At 34.7% G+C, this 18,297-nt stretch overlaps 1 protein-coding gene across 34 annotated transcripts in view; it reads right to left on the bottom strand.

The window, feature by feature from the left end:
• PUM2 (pumilio RNA binding family member 2) overlaps nt 1-18,297 on the bottom strand; it is a 93,905-nt gene that overhangs the window by 16,247 nt on the left and 59,361 nt on the right. For 20 of the 34 annotated variants that reach the window (XM_023619457.2, XM_070235872.1, XM_070235894.1 and 17 more), the window contains 3 exons: nt 17,958-18,194; nt 1,714-1,981; nt 272-401 (listed from right to left, as the gene is read on the bottom strand). In XM_023619457.2, coding sequence (XP_023475225.1) covers nt 272-401; nt 1,714-1,981; nt 17,958-18,194 — 635 coding nt within the window. The remainder of the gene's footprint in view (nt 1-271; nt 402-1,713; nt 1,982-17,957; nt 18,195-18,297) is intronic. The other 14 variants (XM_070235875.1, XM_070235878.1, XM_070235886.1 and 11 more) reach the window with 1 other exon arrangement.

The following is an 18,297-nucleotide window of genomic DNA, read 5'->3' as shown; positions in this document are numbered from 1 at the left end:
GTGCTTATTGGCCATCTGTATTATCTTCTATGGAGAACTGTCTATTCAAGTCCTTGGTCCATTTTTTAATTGGGTTGTCTTTTTGTTGTTGAGTTTTAGGAGTTCTTTATTATATTCTGGATATAAAATCTTTATCAGATAAATGATTTGCAAATATTTTCCCCTAAGCTCATATATTTTTATATAAAAATGACTCTTACACAACCTTCAGAGCTTTTCTGAGCATTAAGCATATAGCTGGATGGATATATAAACATATACATGTGCTTACCTCAAAAAACTTCTGTATAACATAGTTGCCAAAAACATCTGTCATTAACTGATAGGCTGCTTGTAGAATTTCATTAAATACCATTTGTCGCTCAGCAGGAGTAGCTCTCTCTAGCTTTTGCTGTATGAATCTATACGGAAAAAATTTTAAATGCCATGACAATACATTGGAAACAAGCTCCTACAAAATCTGTCTCTGACTTGAGTATTATACAGCCCCGCCCCCACACATATACACACAAATAAAATTATTTCCAGAAATAGTACCAACACATTTTATACAGTGGACAGCTAATTTAAAACAAAAAGGACAAAAGCTATAAAGCATTCTTTATAACACCTTAATTTATAATAACTTCTAGTGAAAAAAAAATGCGGACGTAAAGATGTTTAGTCCTTCTGAAGTTAGTTCTGCTTGCATTATAATCAACGAAAAAATTACAAAGATTTTACTGGTTACTCACGTATTTTTCATAATATACAATATTATTAAATATCTATTTTAAAAACATAATAAACACTTAGAAATAAAATTCATCAAACACAACTGAATTCCTAACTAAGCTAGCCACTGTGAGTGATACGAGATTCATTTGCTACTCTTAGGGAATTTTCAACTACAGGGGTTGATTTGTATGCAACTATCTAATCAAAAACTACTTTTTAAAACTTTCAGGTTTACCTTAAAATAAAACTGTAAAAAGAAAAAACATCTCAAATTTAATAAATGTTAGAATTCTACTACTATTTTCCTTTCTGTGGTCTATCTTGACACCACTAACTCACATGTACCTCAAGGATTACAGTACATGTATTGTTTAATATACAAAGGCACCAAATTTTCCTATAAAAGTAAATGTTTCAAAAAAAGAAAAAAGAAAAATAAAGATGAAATGTGTCAATTTAAGCCAAGTCACATCAAATACGAATCTATAAAGAAACACAAAAGCATTTAACTTTGTTTTTTGATATATATATATTTTTTTTGGTGAGGAAGATTCACCCTGAGCTAACATCTGTGCCGATCTTCCTCTATTTTGTATGTGGGATGCCTCCACAGCACAGCTGATGAGTGGAGCAGGTCCACACCTGGGATCCGAACCCACGAATCTGGGCCGAAGAAGCAGAGCACGCAGAACTTTAACCACTCGGCCACAGGGCAGGCCCCTTGATATTTTTTTTAAGACAAAGTATACATTAGGGATGATTAAGTCCACAAATGTAATTCAGAGCATTATTTTCAAAGGGAAATTTAAGGAAGTTAAATGTATTCAGAGTCAGTGTAATGAAGGAAAAAAATATAATCCATATTGGGTATTTTTAAAAAGCTTTCAATTTTTATGCTGATTAAATAATTCAAATCAAGAAAAATTTAGCTCTTATAACGTAGGAATTTGCAAGGCAAAAACACAGTAGAAAGTATCATAAATCATAATCACCTACCTAGAACCATGCTGGTCTTGGGAAAACTCAACTATGTGTCCAATCAAGTCTCTAAGTTGAAGGTTTGGGAAACGGTTGTTCCTGAAATCTTCCAATAATCTACTTCGGCCAGAGGGCATAATATCAGACCTATTATACCGAAGCCGAGAAGGAGGAAAGAGCTGGCTGCTGGAGCTAAACAGACTGGAAGTGCTTGAAGCACTTCGATATTTTGCTTCCGCTCCAGGTGCTGCAGAGATATATCGACCACTACCATTTGTCAGTCCTCCTACAACAAAGCAGCTGTGGTCAGCAAATATTTTCAACAAAGTCATTCCTCAAATAAAAGTTACTTGAACTAAAAATTCAGTCAATAAAGAAATATTCACCCCACCAATTCCTATATGTTTAACAGCAAATTAAAATTGGAGGGAAAACCCCACACATTTACTTAATGTGTGTGGCTACAGGATATGAGGGAAAAAAGAGCCTAGAAAACGTGAGAAAAATAAACCTGTATTTGTTCGTGGCAGTTTAGGTTAAAACATAATTATAACATCTAATATCATACACAAAATCTTCATTGGTTCTTGGAAGCTTAGTTTAAAAAATAATTATAACTACTAATGTCATACATACTTCAACACCAGAATACTGAAACCACCAACACAATTTTAAGTTACATTAACAAGCAAGGTACAAATAGCTAGCAAACTCAGATTTCAAGCCACTGAAATTTACTAGCAGTGTTAATGGAACACTAAGGGCTAAATCTGTACTTTTCTGGAATATATAAAAAAACGCATCACGTTGTATATACTTCTGTGTAAAGAAAAACTACTTCTTAGTTAACTCACTGATTAACTTCTGAAGTTAAAAAAACTCACATTAGATAATAAATCCAAATATACTTTATATTAAAATATTTAAAAATTTATTTAAAAAATCTCTCTGTAAAACGCTATTTTACAGACAAAAATTAGTAGTAATGAACAGCATTTATTATTCTTAGAGCTTTAATACTGACCATTTAAGACAAATGAATAAAAAGCCTCTTTAACTTATATTTCATTCCAAACAAGAAAATTAAAGGACAGTCAATAGAAACAAAAATAAATACAAGCAGGAAATTGTTCTTATTACAAATAACTGTTTAGAAGTACTTGACAGTGTCCTTTTAAAAAAGAAAAATGTATAGAAAATTGTAAAATGCAGACTTAGTAGTTCAGATAAACAAAATCCACCATCAGCGTTACGCTATTATATACCACCCCTATGTAGAGTAGTGCTATATATACAATCCAGGCCACAGGGTACAGATGATGCCAAGGACACACTGTCAGTGCAAAGTTATACAGACGCATTACAGGCCAAAAGAGTTACAGGAATAAGGAGCAGTAAAAGAGTTATAATCCTGGAGAGTGAATTGGGTTAGACCATTCCTCTCTTACTTTCAGTCTCCACTGCCCTAGCTTTATTTTTCTTCACTGAATTTCCCATCATCCAGTATATTACATACATTATTGTTTATTTGAATCCTCAGCCCCTTTTCCAATGTAAGTGCCATAAAATTACATTTACCTACATGCTAGATAGAGACCTGGTGCCTAAAACAATGTCTGACAGGTACACAATAAATATTCATGAATGCTGTAGTGCCTAAGGTGCAGTTCTGTAATGTCTTTCCTTAAAGTGCGTAATTTAACAAGTCATTTTCTACGCTCAAATCACTAAACATCACATTCTCATGTTTGTTCCAGTTCTACCTTTCTCAGTGCTCATGTATGAAAAATCTAAAAAATGGAAGAATTCAGTGTTTTAATACTGTCTTAATTTCCTCACTACTATTAGGCCTTTTAGTCCCCTACTATTATTTCTATTTCTATAGTTCCATCAACTGTTCACAACAATAACTGACCAGTAGCCAATTCGAGTCTAACAATTCTTTTAACCTTTTTGTAGGGCAGGGATGTTCTGCTTACCATTCCAATCTGTTTTCACAAACAATAATTATATTTTGCTGTTCAAAGGCCACTTTGATGATGTCACTTTATGCTAAAAACCTACAGCATCCTGCTACAGTACATCCTCTAAATTCTTCAGCCTAGTTTTCAAGTCATTATTCCAAATCTATTTCTCACACAAATTTCCTAATAGTATCCTAATTATTCTCTTCTCCCCCTCTTAGTCATAACTATCTCTGTATCAGCTTATCATTATCTCAAACATAAGGCTTAATCCTACCTCTTTATCCTTAATGTGCAAAGATTTTCAACACCAAATTCGAAATACATACTTACCCCAGGAAATGACTATGCCAATTTTATTTGGCATCTTCCAAGTAGTCCTATCAGTATTCAATGGGAATTTCTCCCAGGTCTAGATATCCTATGATTACATTCTATCAATTCCTAAATCCAAACTCCTCATGCACTCTTTAACAACTTCAAATGTCTAATTACGCTAAACTGCTCTGAGTTTAAAAAATCCTGGAATTTCAGTTCTACAAGACTACTATTTTCATTTATAAAACTGAAAAAATTAATTTCACTCAGGGCAGGATACATTCCTTTCCTTACAAACTAATTAAATAAGCATTTAAAACACAATGTAGAAGGTACATTAAACATTTTAAATTTGATTGTCTAAACATTAAAGAATGTCTTCTAAAACTTGTTTTGGGGGACTGGCCCAGAGGCGCAGTGGTTAAGTTCGCACGTTCTGCTTCAGCAGGCCGGGATTCGCCGGTTCAGATCCCGGGTGAGGACATGGCACTGCTTGGCAAGCCATGCTGTGGTAGGCGTCCCACATATAAAGTCAAGGAAGATGGGCACGGACGTTAGCTCAGGGCCAGTCTTCCTCAGCAAAAAAGAGGAGGATTGGCAGCGGATGTTAGCTCAGGGCTAATCTTCCTTAAAAAAAAACAAAAACAAAAACAAAACCTGTTTTGGGATTGAGGGACATTCTACAAAACAACTGGCCTATACCCTTCAAAAATGTTGAGGTCATAAAAGACTGAGAAACAGTTCAAGATTAAGGAAGAGTAAAGAGCTATGACGAATGTCCCATGTGAGCCTCCAAATCAAGCAGTTGCCCTCCTCTCTCTCCCCCTTTCTGGTTTTAAAAGACATCTGTGAGACAACTGGCAAAGTTTGGACAAAGGTGATGTGACAGTAATATATCACTGTTAATTTCCCAACGTTGATAACTGTGATTATATAAGAAAATGTCCTTATTTTCAGGAAACATACACTGATATATTTATGAGTAAGGGACATTATGTCTGCAACTTCCTTTCAGAGGTATCAGGAAAAAAAGAATGGGTCTGAGGGGACAGGGAGATGCAGAGAGGGGGAGGGAGAAAAATGATAAAGGAAATGTGGTAAAATAACATTTGGAGATCTGAGTGAAGAGTATGATAAAAATTTTTTGTATTCGTGTTACAACATTCCTGTAAGTCTGAAATTGTTCCAAAATTAGTTAAAAACAAATAGACAAACAAACACGTCATCTATATTCATACCACGACAACTGGTTGTCTAAAAGCAGATGTGCTCTGTACCAAATGTGTTAAAGGGATAACAGTCCCTTCATCAGCGACATTCCCCTGCCATTTACCACTTCTTAATCATTACTGGAATAAGAGTTTACAGGACATGGAGATCTGTACCATGATTTCAGAGATGACGTCACTATGGTCCAAAAGTGATGTGACATATAGCTAGTTAGCCAGGACTCTTAGGCCAGAGCTTATCACACAATAGTGTGCTGCCCCTTACGTTATTCACATAGGTATCTTTCAAGTTCATTCATGACAACTGAATGAAGGCAAACACCTCACAATTATACTAGTAGAAATAGTACGATTTTATAAGTTTTCATTAATTTCCTTGAGAAGTCTGCTTAGAATCCTTTCCTACTAAATACCAGAAATCAAAAAGATTTAAAAATACTGGGAAAAACAATGTAACAATTACAAAATAAATAAACTTAACTTGTCTTTACTTTTCATTATTTGCTACCTCCCAGGGATTTGGAATGAGAGCTCCTTAACCTGTCTTTCAGACCTGTGTATTCTCTTAAAACTACAGATTCCTGAGCCTTATTCAACACCTGCTGAACTACCCTTGGTGGATAATTTTTATTTAAAAAATCCACTTGAAGGTTATTCTGATAGCCAAGTTTAGAGGCTAATGAATTAGAATCAAGATAATTTAAGGTTTCATTTTAGCAGGTTGTCAACTACTAATTTCAAGTAAGAATGGTAATCCAAGTAGATTTGGTGTCCGGTAAAGGGTACAACATACTGGCTACTAGGCAGAATCTGTTTCTCTGGAAAGCTCAAGAAACAGTAAGGTGATAATCAAAGATGACTGGTTAGTTGGAGTAGGCAAAGAACAAATGATACAGGATGAGTAGCTGGAAAAATTCTAAAACGAGGACAGACTACTTTATTTTATGGCATAACTTTAGTTCTAGTCTATAAATAGGTACACTTAGTATATTCCAGTTCAGTATTTTTTCTCTGTTCACTTTTCAAAAGAAGTATATGGAACATTCATAACAGACTGTAACAGCATGTTGCTAGACTTTAGTGGGGAAAAAGACTTCAGAGCAGCGCTTCTCAATATGCACATGAATAATTTTGGGATATTGGTTTACATATTTCCAATATTAAAAGTTGCAGTTTTTCAAAGGACAACATTGGTCAGACTTTGTCCTGAGTTCTACATTTCATTTTAAATAGGTTTTATGTGTTCAACATCATCAGTTTCTTTATCTACTTTAGAAAGTCCATTTAATGACTTAATATTCATAGCTGATACTATTTGCTAGACCCTGAGGGTCCACAGCATGTATTATTTTGAGAAACAAAAAGGCAAACTATCTATGAGCCTAACTTACCCTAGTATCTGCACATTAATATGGCCTTGTTATCCTCCTGTACACAATGAGGGCAAAGGCAGCTAGCATTTATTGAGCATTCTTTATTGGACACTGAGATAGTAAACTTTGCTTAAAATGCTGTACTGTGTTGAACAGTGCCCCCCTACAAAAGTTTGTCCTGTTTGTTTTAAGCCACTCAGCTGCGGCAATGTGCCACAGCAGCCCTAGGAAACTAACAGATTTTGGTACTGAGAGTAAGGTGCTACTATGAACAAATAATTAAAAACGTGGAAGTGACTTTGGAATTGCGTAATGGGTAAAGGTTGGAAGAATTTCAATGTACATAACAGAAAAAGCCTAGACTGCCTTGAAGAGGTATTTGAGAGAAACATGGATATTAAAGGCAATTCTGGTGAGGGCTCAGACAGATGTGAGGGGCACAACAAAGAAAATTTCTATTGTCTTAACACATACATTGTCATGAACGATGTTAGAAATACGAATGCTAAACACGCTCCAAGTGAGGTCACGTGTTTTGGGAACTGAAGGAAAGACAATCCTTGTTACAAAGTGGCAGAAAACTCGGCGGAAATGAGTTATGTTGGGTGGAAAGCAGAACTTGTGCGATAAAAGATATTGAGCTGAGGAGATTTCTAAGCAAAGTGCTGGAGGTGTGGCCTGGTTTCTCCTAGTTGCTTATGGTAAAAAGAAAAAAAAAAAAAAGAGAGAGAGAGAGAGAAAAAGATAATTTGAAGAAGGAACTGTTAAGCAAAAGAAAATCAGCACTTGATGATTTGGAAAAGTCTTAGCTTACCAAGACAGAGTGCTGAGGAAACAGAGCCAATGGGTGTGGCTGGACATCCCCTTGACCTTAACGGAAGACTGACAATGTTTTGAGAATTTTTATCAGTAGAAATACTGCCAGCCTGGACTGAAAGGGACAGAGAAGGGACAAAATGAAGAAGAACGACTCCAAAAGGAGAGCCACAGATGCAGAGCCCAGAGGGGTGGGGCTGATGCCCCAGCAGATCCAGAGGATAGAGAAACTAGCCACAGATGATTATTCTCAGGTCTTGAAACCACATGAAATTTGCCCTACCAGGTTTCAGACTTGCTTGGGACTGTTAATCCCTTTATTCCTTTCAATTTCTCCCTTTTGCAATGGGAACGTCTATTGTATAACAGTCCCACTACTGTATTTTGGAAGCAGATAACTTGTTTTCTAGGTTTCATAAGTTCACAGATGGGGAGGAATTTTGCCCCGGGATGAACCATATCCAGATTCTCATCTGATTTAGAAGACGAAATTTGGGACTTGTTTCAGTTGATATTTAGATGAGATTTTTGGACTTCAAGCTGATGCTAGAATGGGTTAAGACTCTTGGGGATGACGGGATGGGCTGAATGTATTTTGCATGTGGGTCAAATATAAATTTGGGAGGACTAGACTATAGCGAGTTGGATTGTGTCTCCCCAAAAAGATGTTCAACTCTGAACTCCTGGTACTTGTGCATTTGATTTTATTTGGAAACAGGGTCTTTGCAGATATAATCAAGTTAAAATGAGGTCATGCTGGATTAGGTTGGGCTCTCATCCAATGACTGGTGTCCTTATAAGAGGAAGAAAATAGGAGAGAGACACACAGGGAGAATGCCATGTAACAATGAAGGCGGAGATAGGAGTGATGCATCTACTGGCCAAGGAATACCAAGGATTGTCAGCAACCACAAGCTAGGAAGGGGCAAGGAAGGACTGTCCTCTATAGCCTCCAAAGGGAGCATGGCCCTGCTGACACATGATCTGACTTCTCGTCTTCGGAACAGTGAGACAATAAATTTGTTGTTTTAAGCCACCTAGTTGTACTAATTTGTTACAGCAGCCCTAGAAAACTAATACATATGTTATCCTCTTACAACCCTAGGAGACAAAGATATTATCTCTATTTTAGTTGTGACACAATAGGCTTAGAGAATCTAAATACCTTATTCAAGGACGCATAGCTAATAATCAGAGGTTGGGTTTTTTTCACTATTGCATCTGAATAATTCACTTAAAGCTTTCAGTTATACTCTGCTATATCTTATGAACATTTAATGCCATACAAGCCATTCGCAAATCTGTGATATGCTTGAGGTTGCACAGGGCATAAACCACATAGAATTTTTCTAATTATTATTAACTATATATTTGCCACACAAAGACAAAAATTTTATTGGGGAAAGACTAGGGCTTCAATGAGTTTAAAAACTAATGTGATTCTAGTTAAAAGCATAATCTTCCACATCATTTTAATAGGCTAATATAAAAAGCGAAAACCATGTCAAGTGTGCTATCCTAAATTCGTACATTTTATGACAATATGTAAGCAAACGTTAGATGCAAACTACAAACCAAAGTAAAAATGTGTTGTTTTCATTTCTATTGCCTGTAATATTTTTCTAAAAGCAATTAGGTAATCTTACCTTTTAGCCTCTAGTTGCTTAAACTTTTAAAAAATATAAAGGCAAGAGGGAGGCCATCACCATAGAAAATATTTAATAATCTTCCCTCACTTGTCAAAGAGCATTTAAATAGACTGAGTTTTTAAACATACGAACTGCATAGTCTGCAGACTAGTACATCATTTCTCTCACTAACTCACCTTGCCAATTTCCACTATTCCATCAAAAAGGCTAGTTTTCGTATGGTTTCAAAAAGTGCCTGAATCTTATATCTTTAGTGAAAACTACCCACTTTCCAAAAACAATATGTAGTGGAGTGAAATCCTAAGATAAACATGTGAGCAAAAGTATTTCCCTGTATATCTTAAATCACCCTCTCAGATTTGACCTGAATTCTTTTCTCTGGTTAATACCTTTGGTGAAAGTTAATAAATTATCAGGTTATATTTGCATTTTCTTTTGAATATTCCTGCTGAGATTTCATAGCCAGCTGCCTTTTCTGATAGGAATAAAGGAAAACTGTAGGAGCTGGGATTTTTCTCTTAAATCACAACTACTAAAAAGGATTTACACAATCTTAAGGTTTGCTTCATAAATTACGAATACTGAGGAGAATAATTTTGATCCTAGACAAACATTACAGGCACACTTATTTTCTGTCTTGATGGGGTTGTTATGATGCTGGGAAGAGGGGCGAACCGGTAAGTTACCGTGAAAGATGCATTTGACGCAGAAAAATTAAAAAAAAATCCACCCCCAAATCAAAAAATTAAAAAACCAAAACAAACAAAAAGAAAAACTCCACAAATGACCGTCATAAAACTTTTCAAAGCGTAATATTCTAAAGAGTATGATCCTAACACACTGATCAGAGAAGAACACTGATTGGGAGTACCCAAATAATGCTTTAATGTAGAGATCTACGTAGGCAGTAAAATAATTTTTTAACCAATATAGTAGCCAGTGTCCAAGAACAGATTAATCAATAAAACATAAAGAAACAAAATCACTCAAATTCAATTACCCAAACATCTGTTGGGATCTGAATACTCTTGAAGCTGTAAAGAAAGGTCTGGGCTTTCTTGCTTCTAATTTAGTGGGGAAAATAAACTCAGAAGCAACTCTAATATACCCAACCTGTGGTAAATTTGGCCCAAAAAAATCATGAAGAAAATTCTAGTGAAGACAATCATTATGTTCTTATAAAATGGAATTATTAAATGAAGTGCAATAAGGCAATAAGCATTACAATCATACTGTAACTGCTGGTTTACTTGTCTGTATTCACCACAAAACTATAAATTTGATGATGGTGGGTAGGGATGGTATTTTTTTCCTTCAACATTCTATCTCCAATGCAAACAGTGTGGCATGTAGGTAATTCAATACTGGTTGAATGAATTAGTACGTAAAAATTCTGATCAGACACAGCAATTCTAAAATGGAGGCCAATAAAACAAATACAAAAGAGAAACATAAAACAGGGATCAGTCTCAGTATAAATTAAGCTTGTTACTTTTCTATTTAAAATATTCGTAAAATATCACATAAAGAAGATCCTTATCTGATCAGCTTTAATTTAAAAGTTAGTAATAAAATATTTTACGAGATCTTTGAGGTAAAAAGTATTTAATATGGATTAAAGGTCAATTGTTACAGGTGAAAACCCATAAAGAGACCAATATATTGAAATTCAAAAACTCACTTTTCCCACTAACTCACAATAGGCTAAAAATTATTATCTTGCCAGAATTTTATAAAAAGTTGACAAAAATTCTAGACATAGGAACAGGAAAAGACCCTTTATTTATTCAGATAGATATTAGACAGAAATAAAAGCATTCTTTGAAGCAGTGTGACACCACGGAATGAGCCAGACAAACTGGGGCTCAAAATTTTTGTTCCTTACACACTTCATGACTATAAGCAGGTTACTTAATTTGAGAATGAAATTTGTGTTTGGGTGTGTGTAGTATGAAAGAGGAGTCAAATTTCATTTCTCTCCATTTGGATATTCAATTGATCGAGTCCAACTTACTGAAAAGACCACCCTTGCCAAATACAATCGAGTGGTACCTTGGCCACTAATCAGGTAACTAAGTGAGTAGATCTATTTCTGGATCCACTATTCTATTCCACTGGTCTATTTATCTACCCTCGTGCCAATACAATTTTAGTTACTGTAGCTTTATAATACATTTTGATACCTGGCAAAGTTATTAAATTCTCTAATTTTATTCTTCAAGATTGTCTTGACTATTCCTGGCTCTGTTTTTTCATTTACATTATTTAAATCAGCTTGTCAATTTCTTTAAAAAGGCTGGGGGGGAGATTAGCCCTGAGCTAACATCTGCTGCCAACCCTCCTCTTTTTGCTGAGGAAGACTGGCCCTGAGCTAACATTCATGCCCATCTTCCTTTATTTTATATGTGGGACACCTACCACAGCAATGGCTTACCAAGCGGTGCCATGTCCGCACCCGGGATCCGAACCAGCGAACCCTAGGCCACAGAAGCGGAACATGCGGATCTAACCGCTGCGCCACTGGGCCGGCCCCAAGGCTGTAAAATTCTTACTGAGATTGTGCTTAAACCTATACATCAGCTAGAAGTTGGTATATTTATAATATTTAGTCTTTCAGCCCACAAACATGATGTGTCTTTCCATTTATTTGTCTTTTTTAACTTCTGTCAGTGTTTTATACTTTACAGTGTAAAGACCTGCCCTTCTTACACTGGACTTATTCCTGGGTACACCACAAGGAAACAGTCTCACGTGCAAATACTCTCAAATTACAAGATACAAGTCAATTTTCAGTGTCACGCCATGAGACACATGCTGCTTTCATTTTTGAAGGTTTTTGGCTGAAGTTGCAGAGCTCTCATGAATCACATTTGCCTATATTTTAAAAGCTATTTTTTATCCTACATTTACTTAACGTACATTACTTAGTGTATAAACAGTGCAATGATGTAAATTCTAGGTGACTTCTTGGTAGATTGAAAGAATTTTCAAGGCACACGAAGATTTACTTGCTACCTGAGTAAGAAGGAAAAAGTAGAGAAACATCTGAGGAGCTAAAAAGCAAATGTGAAGGAAAGGTAGGGCCAACAAATAAAAAGGAAAATAAAATGACAGTAAATAATGATATACAGAATTACAGCCAGCAAATTAAAAAAAAGAAAAAGCTCCTATTTGCAAAATTCCTATCAAGGGAACAAGGCATTTAAGAACATATACAAAAAGAGCTCAGACTTTTCTGTTTTCTGTCTCTGATCTTATAAGCTTTATTCTAACAATTTAAAATATGTTATGGCAAGCAGAGTTCAGGTCAATGGAAGGAAAAAAGGTAGGAAGAAAAAACATGCATTAGGGACATGATGGGGAAAAAGGTCAAAGGCTCATGTGAACACACAGGGATCCAAATATCAGGAGTTAAAAAGAAAGCGTGAAGTGCAGTAAAGTTGCATGTAAACCATGAACGCCTTCTTTCCAAAGCGTCTCTCTCCATGTAGGCGCTACTGGAAATTTCAGTGGGATAATTCCTTTTTTTTAAGGAAAGTTTAGCATCTGGCTGTTGGGTATTTAACATCAACAGAATCCCCAAAATCATTGTGACAAGGAAAAACTGTTGCCACACATTTCCAAATTGTTTACCTCCTCATATTAGCTATTTTACACAAGCACTCCAAGTGATTCTGATGCTGAAACACTGAATCAGATTAAGTATTTTCTAGCTCTAAATCTGAGATTGTCTTAAGTGAATTAACTGGTGAAAACATTCTCAGTCATTAGCACCACAAAGTCACAGATATTATTATTAAAGGATAAGGAGTAAAACATAAGGGCAAAAATTAATCACTGCGCCTCAAACTAGAACTAAAATCAATAAACTTATATACAGAAACAAACCATAAAATAATAAAATAATGAATTCCTCCACAAAATAGTATAATTTTAGAATTTCTTCACCACATATTTCATACTCATCAACTAATAAATGACTTTTAGGTACACCAAAGGGTTGAGGCAGTGCTTTAATTTATATCACCATGAGAACCTATAAATAACATTCTGTTGAGAGCTGGATATGCTGTTCTCTAGCTAGTCACCGAGTCACCTGCCTTATGATTAACATTCTTATTTCATGGAGTAGATATTTAGACTTTAAAAATGTTTAGACAAATAAATAAATTGAGAAAGGGATCTGGAAATCTAGTAATCTTACATACAACCTAAAAAAACATATAACCTATGCCATTGTGAGGTAAACAGTTTCTGAAAGGCTCAATAGAATATTATTAATTACACACCTTGAAAAACTGTCCAGTTTATTACACAATAGCATAACAGAAAAAGCAAGGATAGTATCAGGAGTCAGAACGGTGTTCTAGCCTCAGTTCTGTCATTTACTGGTTTGGGCAAGTCTCTTGGGCTCATATGACCTGTAATTTTCTCATCTTTAATGGTTTATCACTCAATCAGGCTATGTTAACAATTAGGATGAAATCAAATAATGAATATGAAGGTGCTTTAGAAAACTATCAAATGCTATTCAGTTAGGAACTTACTACTTCAAGGATAACAGTATTTTCAGTGAAAGTTTCAAAACAATTTATACTGTTTTCTGCTTTAAGGACCCTATGTAAAACTCAGAAAAATCACACATAAACTTACAACCAATTTGGCCATACTCGATTTAATTCTTAAACATTTCACTCTAAGAGAAGTGACTGACTAAAACTGCCAGGGGTCAGCAATTTTAACAGATGTAATTACTACTTAACAGGAAAAATGATCCTGAAAGTTAGTATTATCCTGTCTATACTTAATATAAAATTTTCTGTGACTAAGAGAGAAGACAGGTTATAAAGTTTTCTAATCCACAGCAAGCTAAAGCACTATTTGATTACTGAATACACGACATTAATGAATCTTAAGAACTAATAGCCACCTTTCAATAAACTAATTTCACTGAGTTCAAAGCTTGCATTACACTTTTTAGTACCCTTTTCTTAAGAGACCAATAAGCCAGTTAAAAAACGAACTTGTTCGCTTGTCAAGCCCTAAGTTAAATAAAAACACAGAATGCTGTTTTATACCCAAGAAGTTCCACATCAATTAGTATGAGCATAAAGATTAGAGTAAACCAGAAACCACTATCACATTTTAAAAGTTTACTACAAGAAGAAAAAAGAAAGGAAAAAAAGAAACGGTTAGCTAGGTCCAAGTAGAAGAATAAAACAATAGCTGGAAATATTTAATGTCCTTTCACAGGGAGTGAAGTATCTTGAAATAAGATGCTGACTCTATCAGAGAGAATGACTAAAGAAACAACTGCAGGTAGAAGGGTTTTTGCCATCGCTACATCTCAATATAACATGAGAAAATAATTCCCTTAATATTCAGTGCTGAACCTGAAGCCCAGAATTTGACACTGCTCTTTTACAGTCAAGATAAAAACCACTAATCTTAAAGTCCTTCTTTTTCCTTCTTGTTCTCCACTTGTTTTGCTGACCTCCAATAATTTAAGTGCTGCTTTTAAAAATCCGTAGTCAATACATGAGCCAATGTGAAGGGGCTCCAAATGGCCAGAGATGGTAAAATTTTAGGATCAAAAAAGGTATAAAACTGATGTCTTGCAGACTGCAATGGACATACTAATTATCCACAAATCCATCGATATACAGGTAATGAAGATGATTTAAAAAAACTAAGTCACCTTTAGAAGTTGCTAGGGCATCAACTCATTCTCAATGACAGAAAATAGAGGAAAAGAGATCCAGTATTATCCTGACTCCAAATGAACTATATTTCAGGGTAACCACCTCACAATTGATGAGGGAAAGTTCTTTTTTTATAGAAAAGTTCCAGCAAATAAAGACAGGAAGGAACGACAGAATTAGAGTACCACCGTTTTCCATCCTCTGAAGAAATATTTAGGCAATGATCAAAGGCTGCTAAAGCCATTGGGTGGATCAGGCTGACAACCTCACAATGGAGACAACCAGACATGTGTCTCCTAATACAGTGCCCCAGAAAGAATACAGAACCACATCTTGAAAAAACAACAAACCAGACCAATCAATCAGACCAAGCCCCTAGATTTAATTCTATTTAAATGAAATATGAAAATAGTTTCATATTAAAAGATATATCAAATAAATGCAATGTATGGACCTTATTTGGACACCGATTCAAATAAAGCAACTATAAGAAGACATTTAAGTCAATCAGGTAAATTAGAGTAATGAAAAATTATTAATTTTAAAAGATACTATAATGATATTGTGGTTATAGTTGTGTAAAAAAAAGGAATCTCTATCTCTTAGAAATTTCATACCAGAAAATGGAAGAATACAACTTTTTTTTCATGTTTCTGACTTCAATATATTAAAAAAGTAACAAGGTTAAAAATCTTAAAAATATTTTAGTTTATAAAAAATGAACAGTCAAAACCTATCAACAGAAATACTTGTTCTTTAAGTGAAATGACTACTAGTCACCTTGCTAAAAAATACTTATGTTGATCAAATGACAAGTACTTTAAAAAATGAACCATCTTTTTTTGGAAAGCCAGAAGCACACAATGTTGCTAGTAGGCTTTTTCTGTGAATCAAAAAACTAGGATGAGCAGAGAGTGAGTTGGTAAAAAAAAAAGTTAAGTAATATATTTAATCCTTCAAGAATATAGATATCAAGGCCTGTCAATGATGATAATGGTTACATGTCTTAAAATCTCACAAGAAAATAACTTAGAACTAATTAATTCCAACCAATTCTAGTGAAACTGAGAATTCATCTTTATCTCATATTTTTAATATGTGGGCTAAGACTATTTTTAAAAAGGATATGCAAATTAATTTCCACAGGTATTTTATAAATCAGCAGCCTCGATAACGTGATTCATGAAGAAATCCACTTCAAACATATACAATATAAAAACTTTTTTTAGACCAGAGAGCATTTACGTTTTCCATTGTGATCTGATCACAGGAAAGCAAAGGATTATTTCCATGAACACTATGCAAAGAGTAAATTTATGAAATCTACTGAATTATTTTCAACCTGGCAGGGTGTATTCTTCCTTGTTAACAATTTTGCCAGTCATACTACAACTAAAGCTAACAGAAATTGGGGGGGGTGGGGGGGGGCATTCCACAAAAGAAAATAATCTACAGAAAATTCCAGTTAGAACTGTATTAAAATAGCAGATTTCAAACTGAAGCTAAACTAAGGAGTTTAACTATGGGTACGAAATGATTATTTCTCATAACTGACTAGAATTCCTTCCCTAAGCATCTATATGGCTGGATTCCTTACAGTCTAAAGAAAAATACTTAGGTTGCTGTTTAATTATAGAGACATCTAAAAAGTCATTTATAATCCAATTTCTAAGCAAGCTACGTAGAATATTTAATGCCATTTATACAGACTTTCTAAAGCACAACATAGGCAGTAACAGTTCACAGAAATCTGATCTGAAACTTACCTATGAAAAATGACAGGACATGACAAATATAATCTTAACAAATAAAACACAAAACTATTATGAAAGGTCTATTAGATTTGTTATGTTCCAAATTTCTGTGTCCATTTCAAAGTTTCAAAGGCATGTCATATGGGGGTAGTGGGAGTGGGCCTAAAGAGAAATAATAGAAATCAGGAATTGAGTAGCTCCTGTGACTAAGAAGAAAAGATGATAAATGAAGGAAGGTGTTAGGCTAAAAACTGACTAAGTTTACACAAATAGAGTTGCAAAGCAGATCTTAGGGCCCCGCCCAAATAAATTAACTGGTTGTATATATTCCATATCCCCAAAAGAGCAAAGGGTCAGAATTTGGGGTGAAGGACCGGTCTTTAAAAAGAAATCTAGCCCACTTTGCAATGATATAAATCTAAATGATGATCACTGCAAAAGAGAACATTTATTATGTGGACACTTACTATATTAATGTGCTTTAGGAAAAAAAGCTATACCTTTATGATGGGGGGGGTCAAACATCATCACTAATGTATATCTGCTTACAAAAGGAACATTACTTTTTAAATTGCAAGCTGATTTAAATCTTTCCAAGCACATAAAAATCAGCAATAGAATCCCTCAGTTTTAGTTGAAGTAACTAGGATTACAAAAATCCAAAACCTAATTTTAAAGAAACACTTTCTTTGGAGAGAAAGGGATTCATACACAGCCTCTGATATCCAAAAACCCTTCAAAATATACCATTAACTACATGAATAAATACTTCTCAGAGAGGGGAAAAAGGTAACCACCAATTCCATAATCTTGGGGGGGGGCAATTTTAATATACAGATATAAACAAAAGTTCTAAATGCTCCAACTTCAAGGGTACAACGACAAGCCTAAAACATTTTTTTTCTTAAACTGACAACATATTCAAAAGTAAGAGAAGTATATGGATCAAACCCATAAGATTCTCTAACTCACAAACACACTAAATTCATATACCCTGATATAACCCTTTGGTAAAATGGCCAGGCATTCAGAGGCCAAAGCAAAAACCATTTACTAAACTAAATTATTTAAAATTTGATACCTATGTGACTAATGTTTTTATTTTGGTGTGCAAAAACTTTTGATAGTGAAATTTCTCTTTCACTATCCTATATAAATAGTTGACTTTTCAAATGATCTAAAACACACACAAATCAAAAGCACAGACAAGAAAAAACACACCACGGTATTTCATAAAAGAAACATAAGATACAATAGGGGTCTTTACCTTTCTGTATATTAGACCCTCACTTTGAATTTTCACAGAAGTAGAACTTTTTCAAAAGGCTAATATCTAAAAGCAAAAGCAATTTGGCATGTTTTATCCAACATTAAATATTTTACATATATCATAAACACACACACAAACACACTTACATGTATACATACAAATAAAAAGGGTTTTGGTTTTTTTTTACCTAAATGCAAACTGGATGAGGATCCATGTGATGAAAGTGATGGCGGTGGCGTAAGTGAATGTCCTGGAGTTTGGCTTGGCAGAGGCATGCCTATTGGACTTGGAGAGGAGGAAAATCCCAGACTATTGTAAAATGGCTGCCCTATGGGTGCTAGGCTGCTACTAGATCTTTTGTACAAGTCAGAGCTAGTAGATAGAGACTCTCTCCTTGTGGCACTACTACTTGCAGAACTGCCAACTGAAGAAGAAATAAAAAAAACCCTAATTACATACAGTGTTAACTGAATAAAACCTATCCCCAACTCTTGCTGGGAAATAACAGAAGTGATCACAATAATTAT

The sequence above is a fragment of the Equus caballus genome, chromosome 15 (genome assembly GCF_041296265.1).
Source record: "Equus caballus isolate H_3958 breed thoroughbred chromosome 15, TB-T2T, whole genome shotgun sequence".
Classification (NCBI taxonomy): Eukaryota; Metazoa; Chordata; class Mammalia; order Perissodactyla; family Equidae; genus Equus; species Equus caballus.
This window is presented reverse-complemented; position numbering and strand designations above follow the sequence as displayed.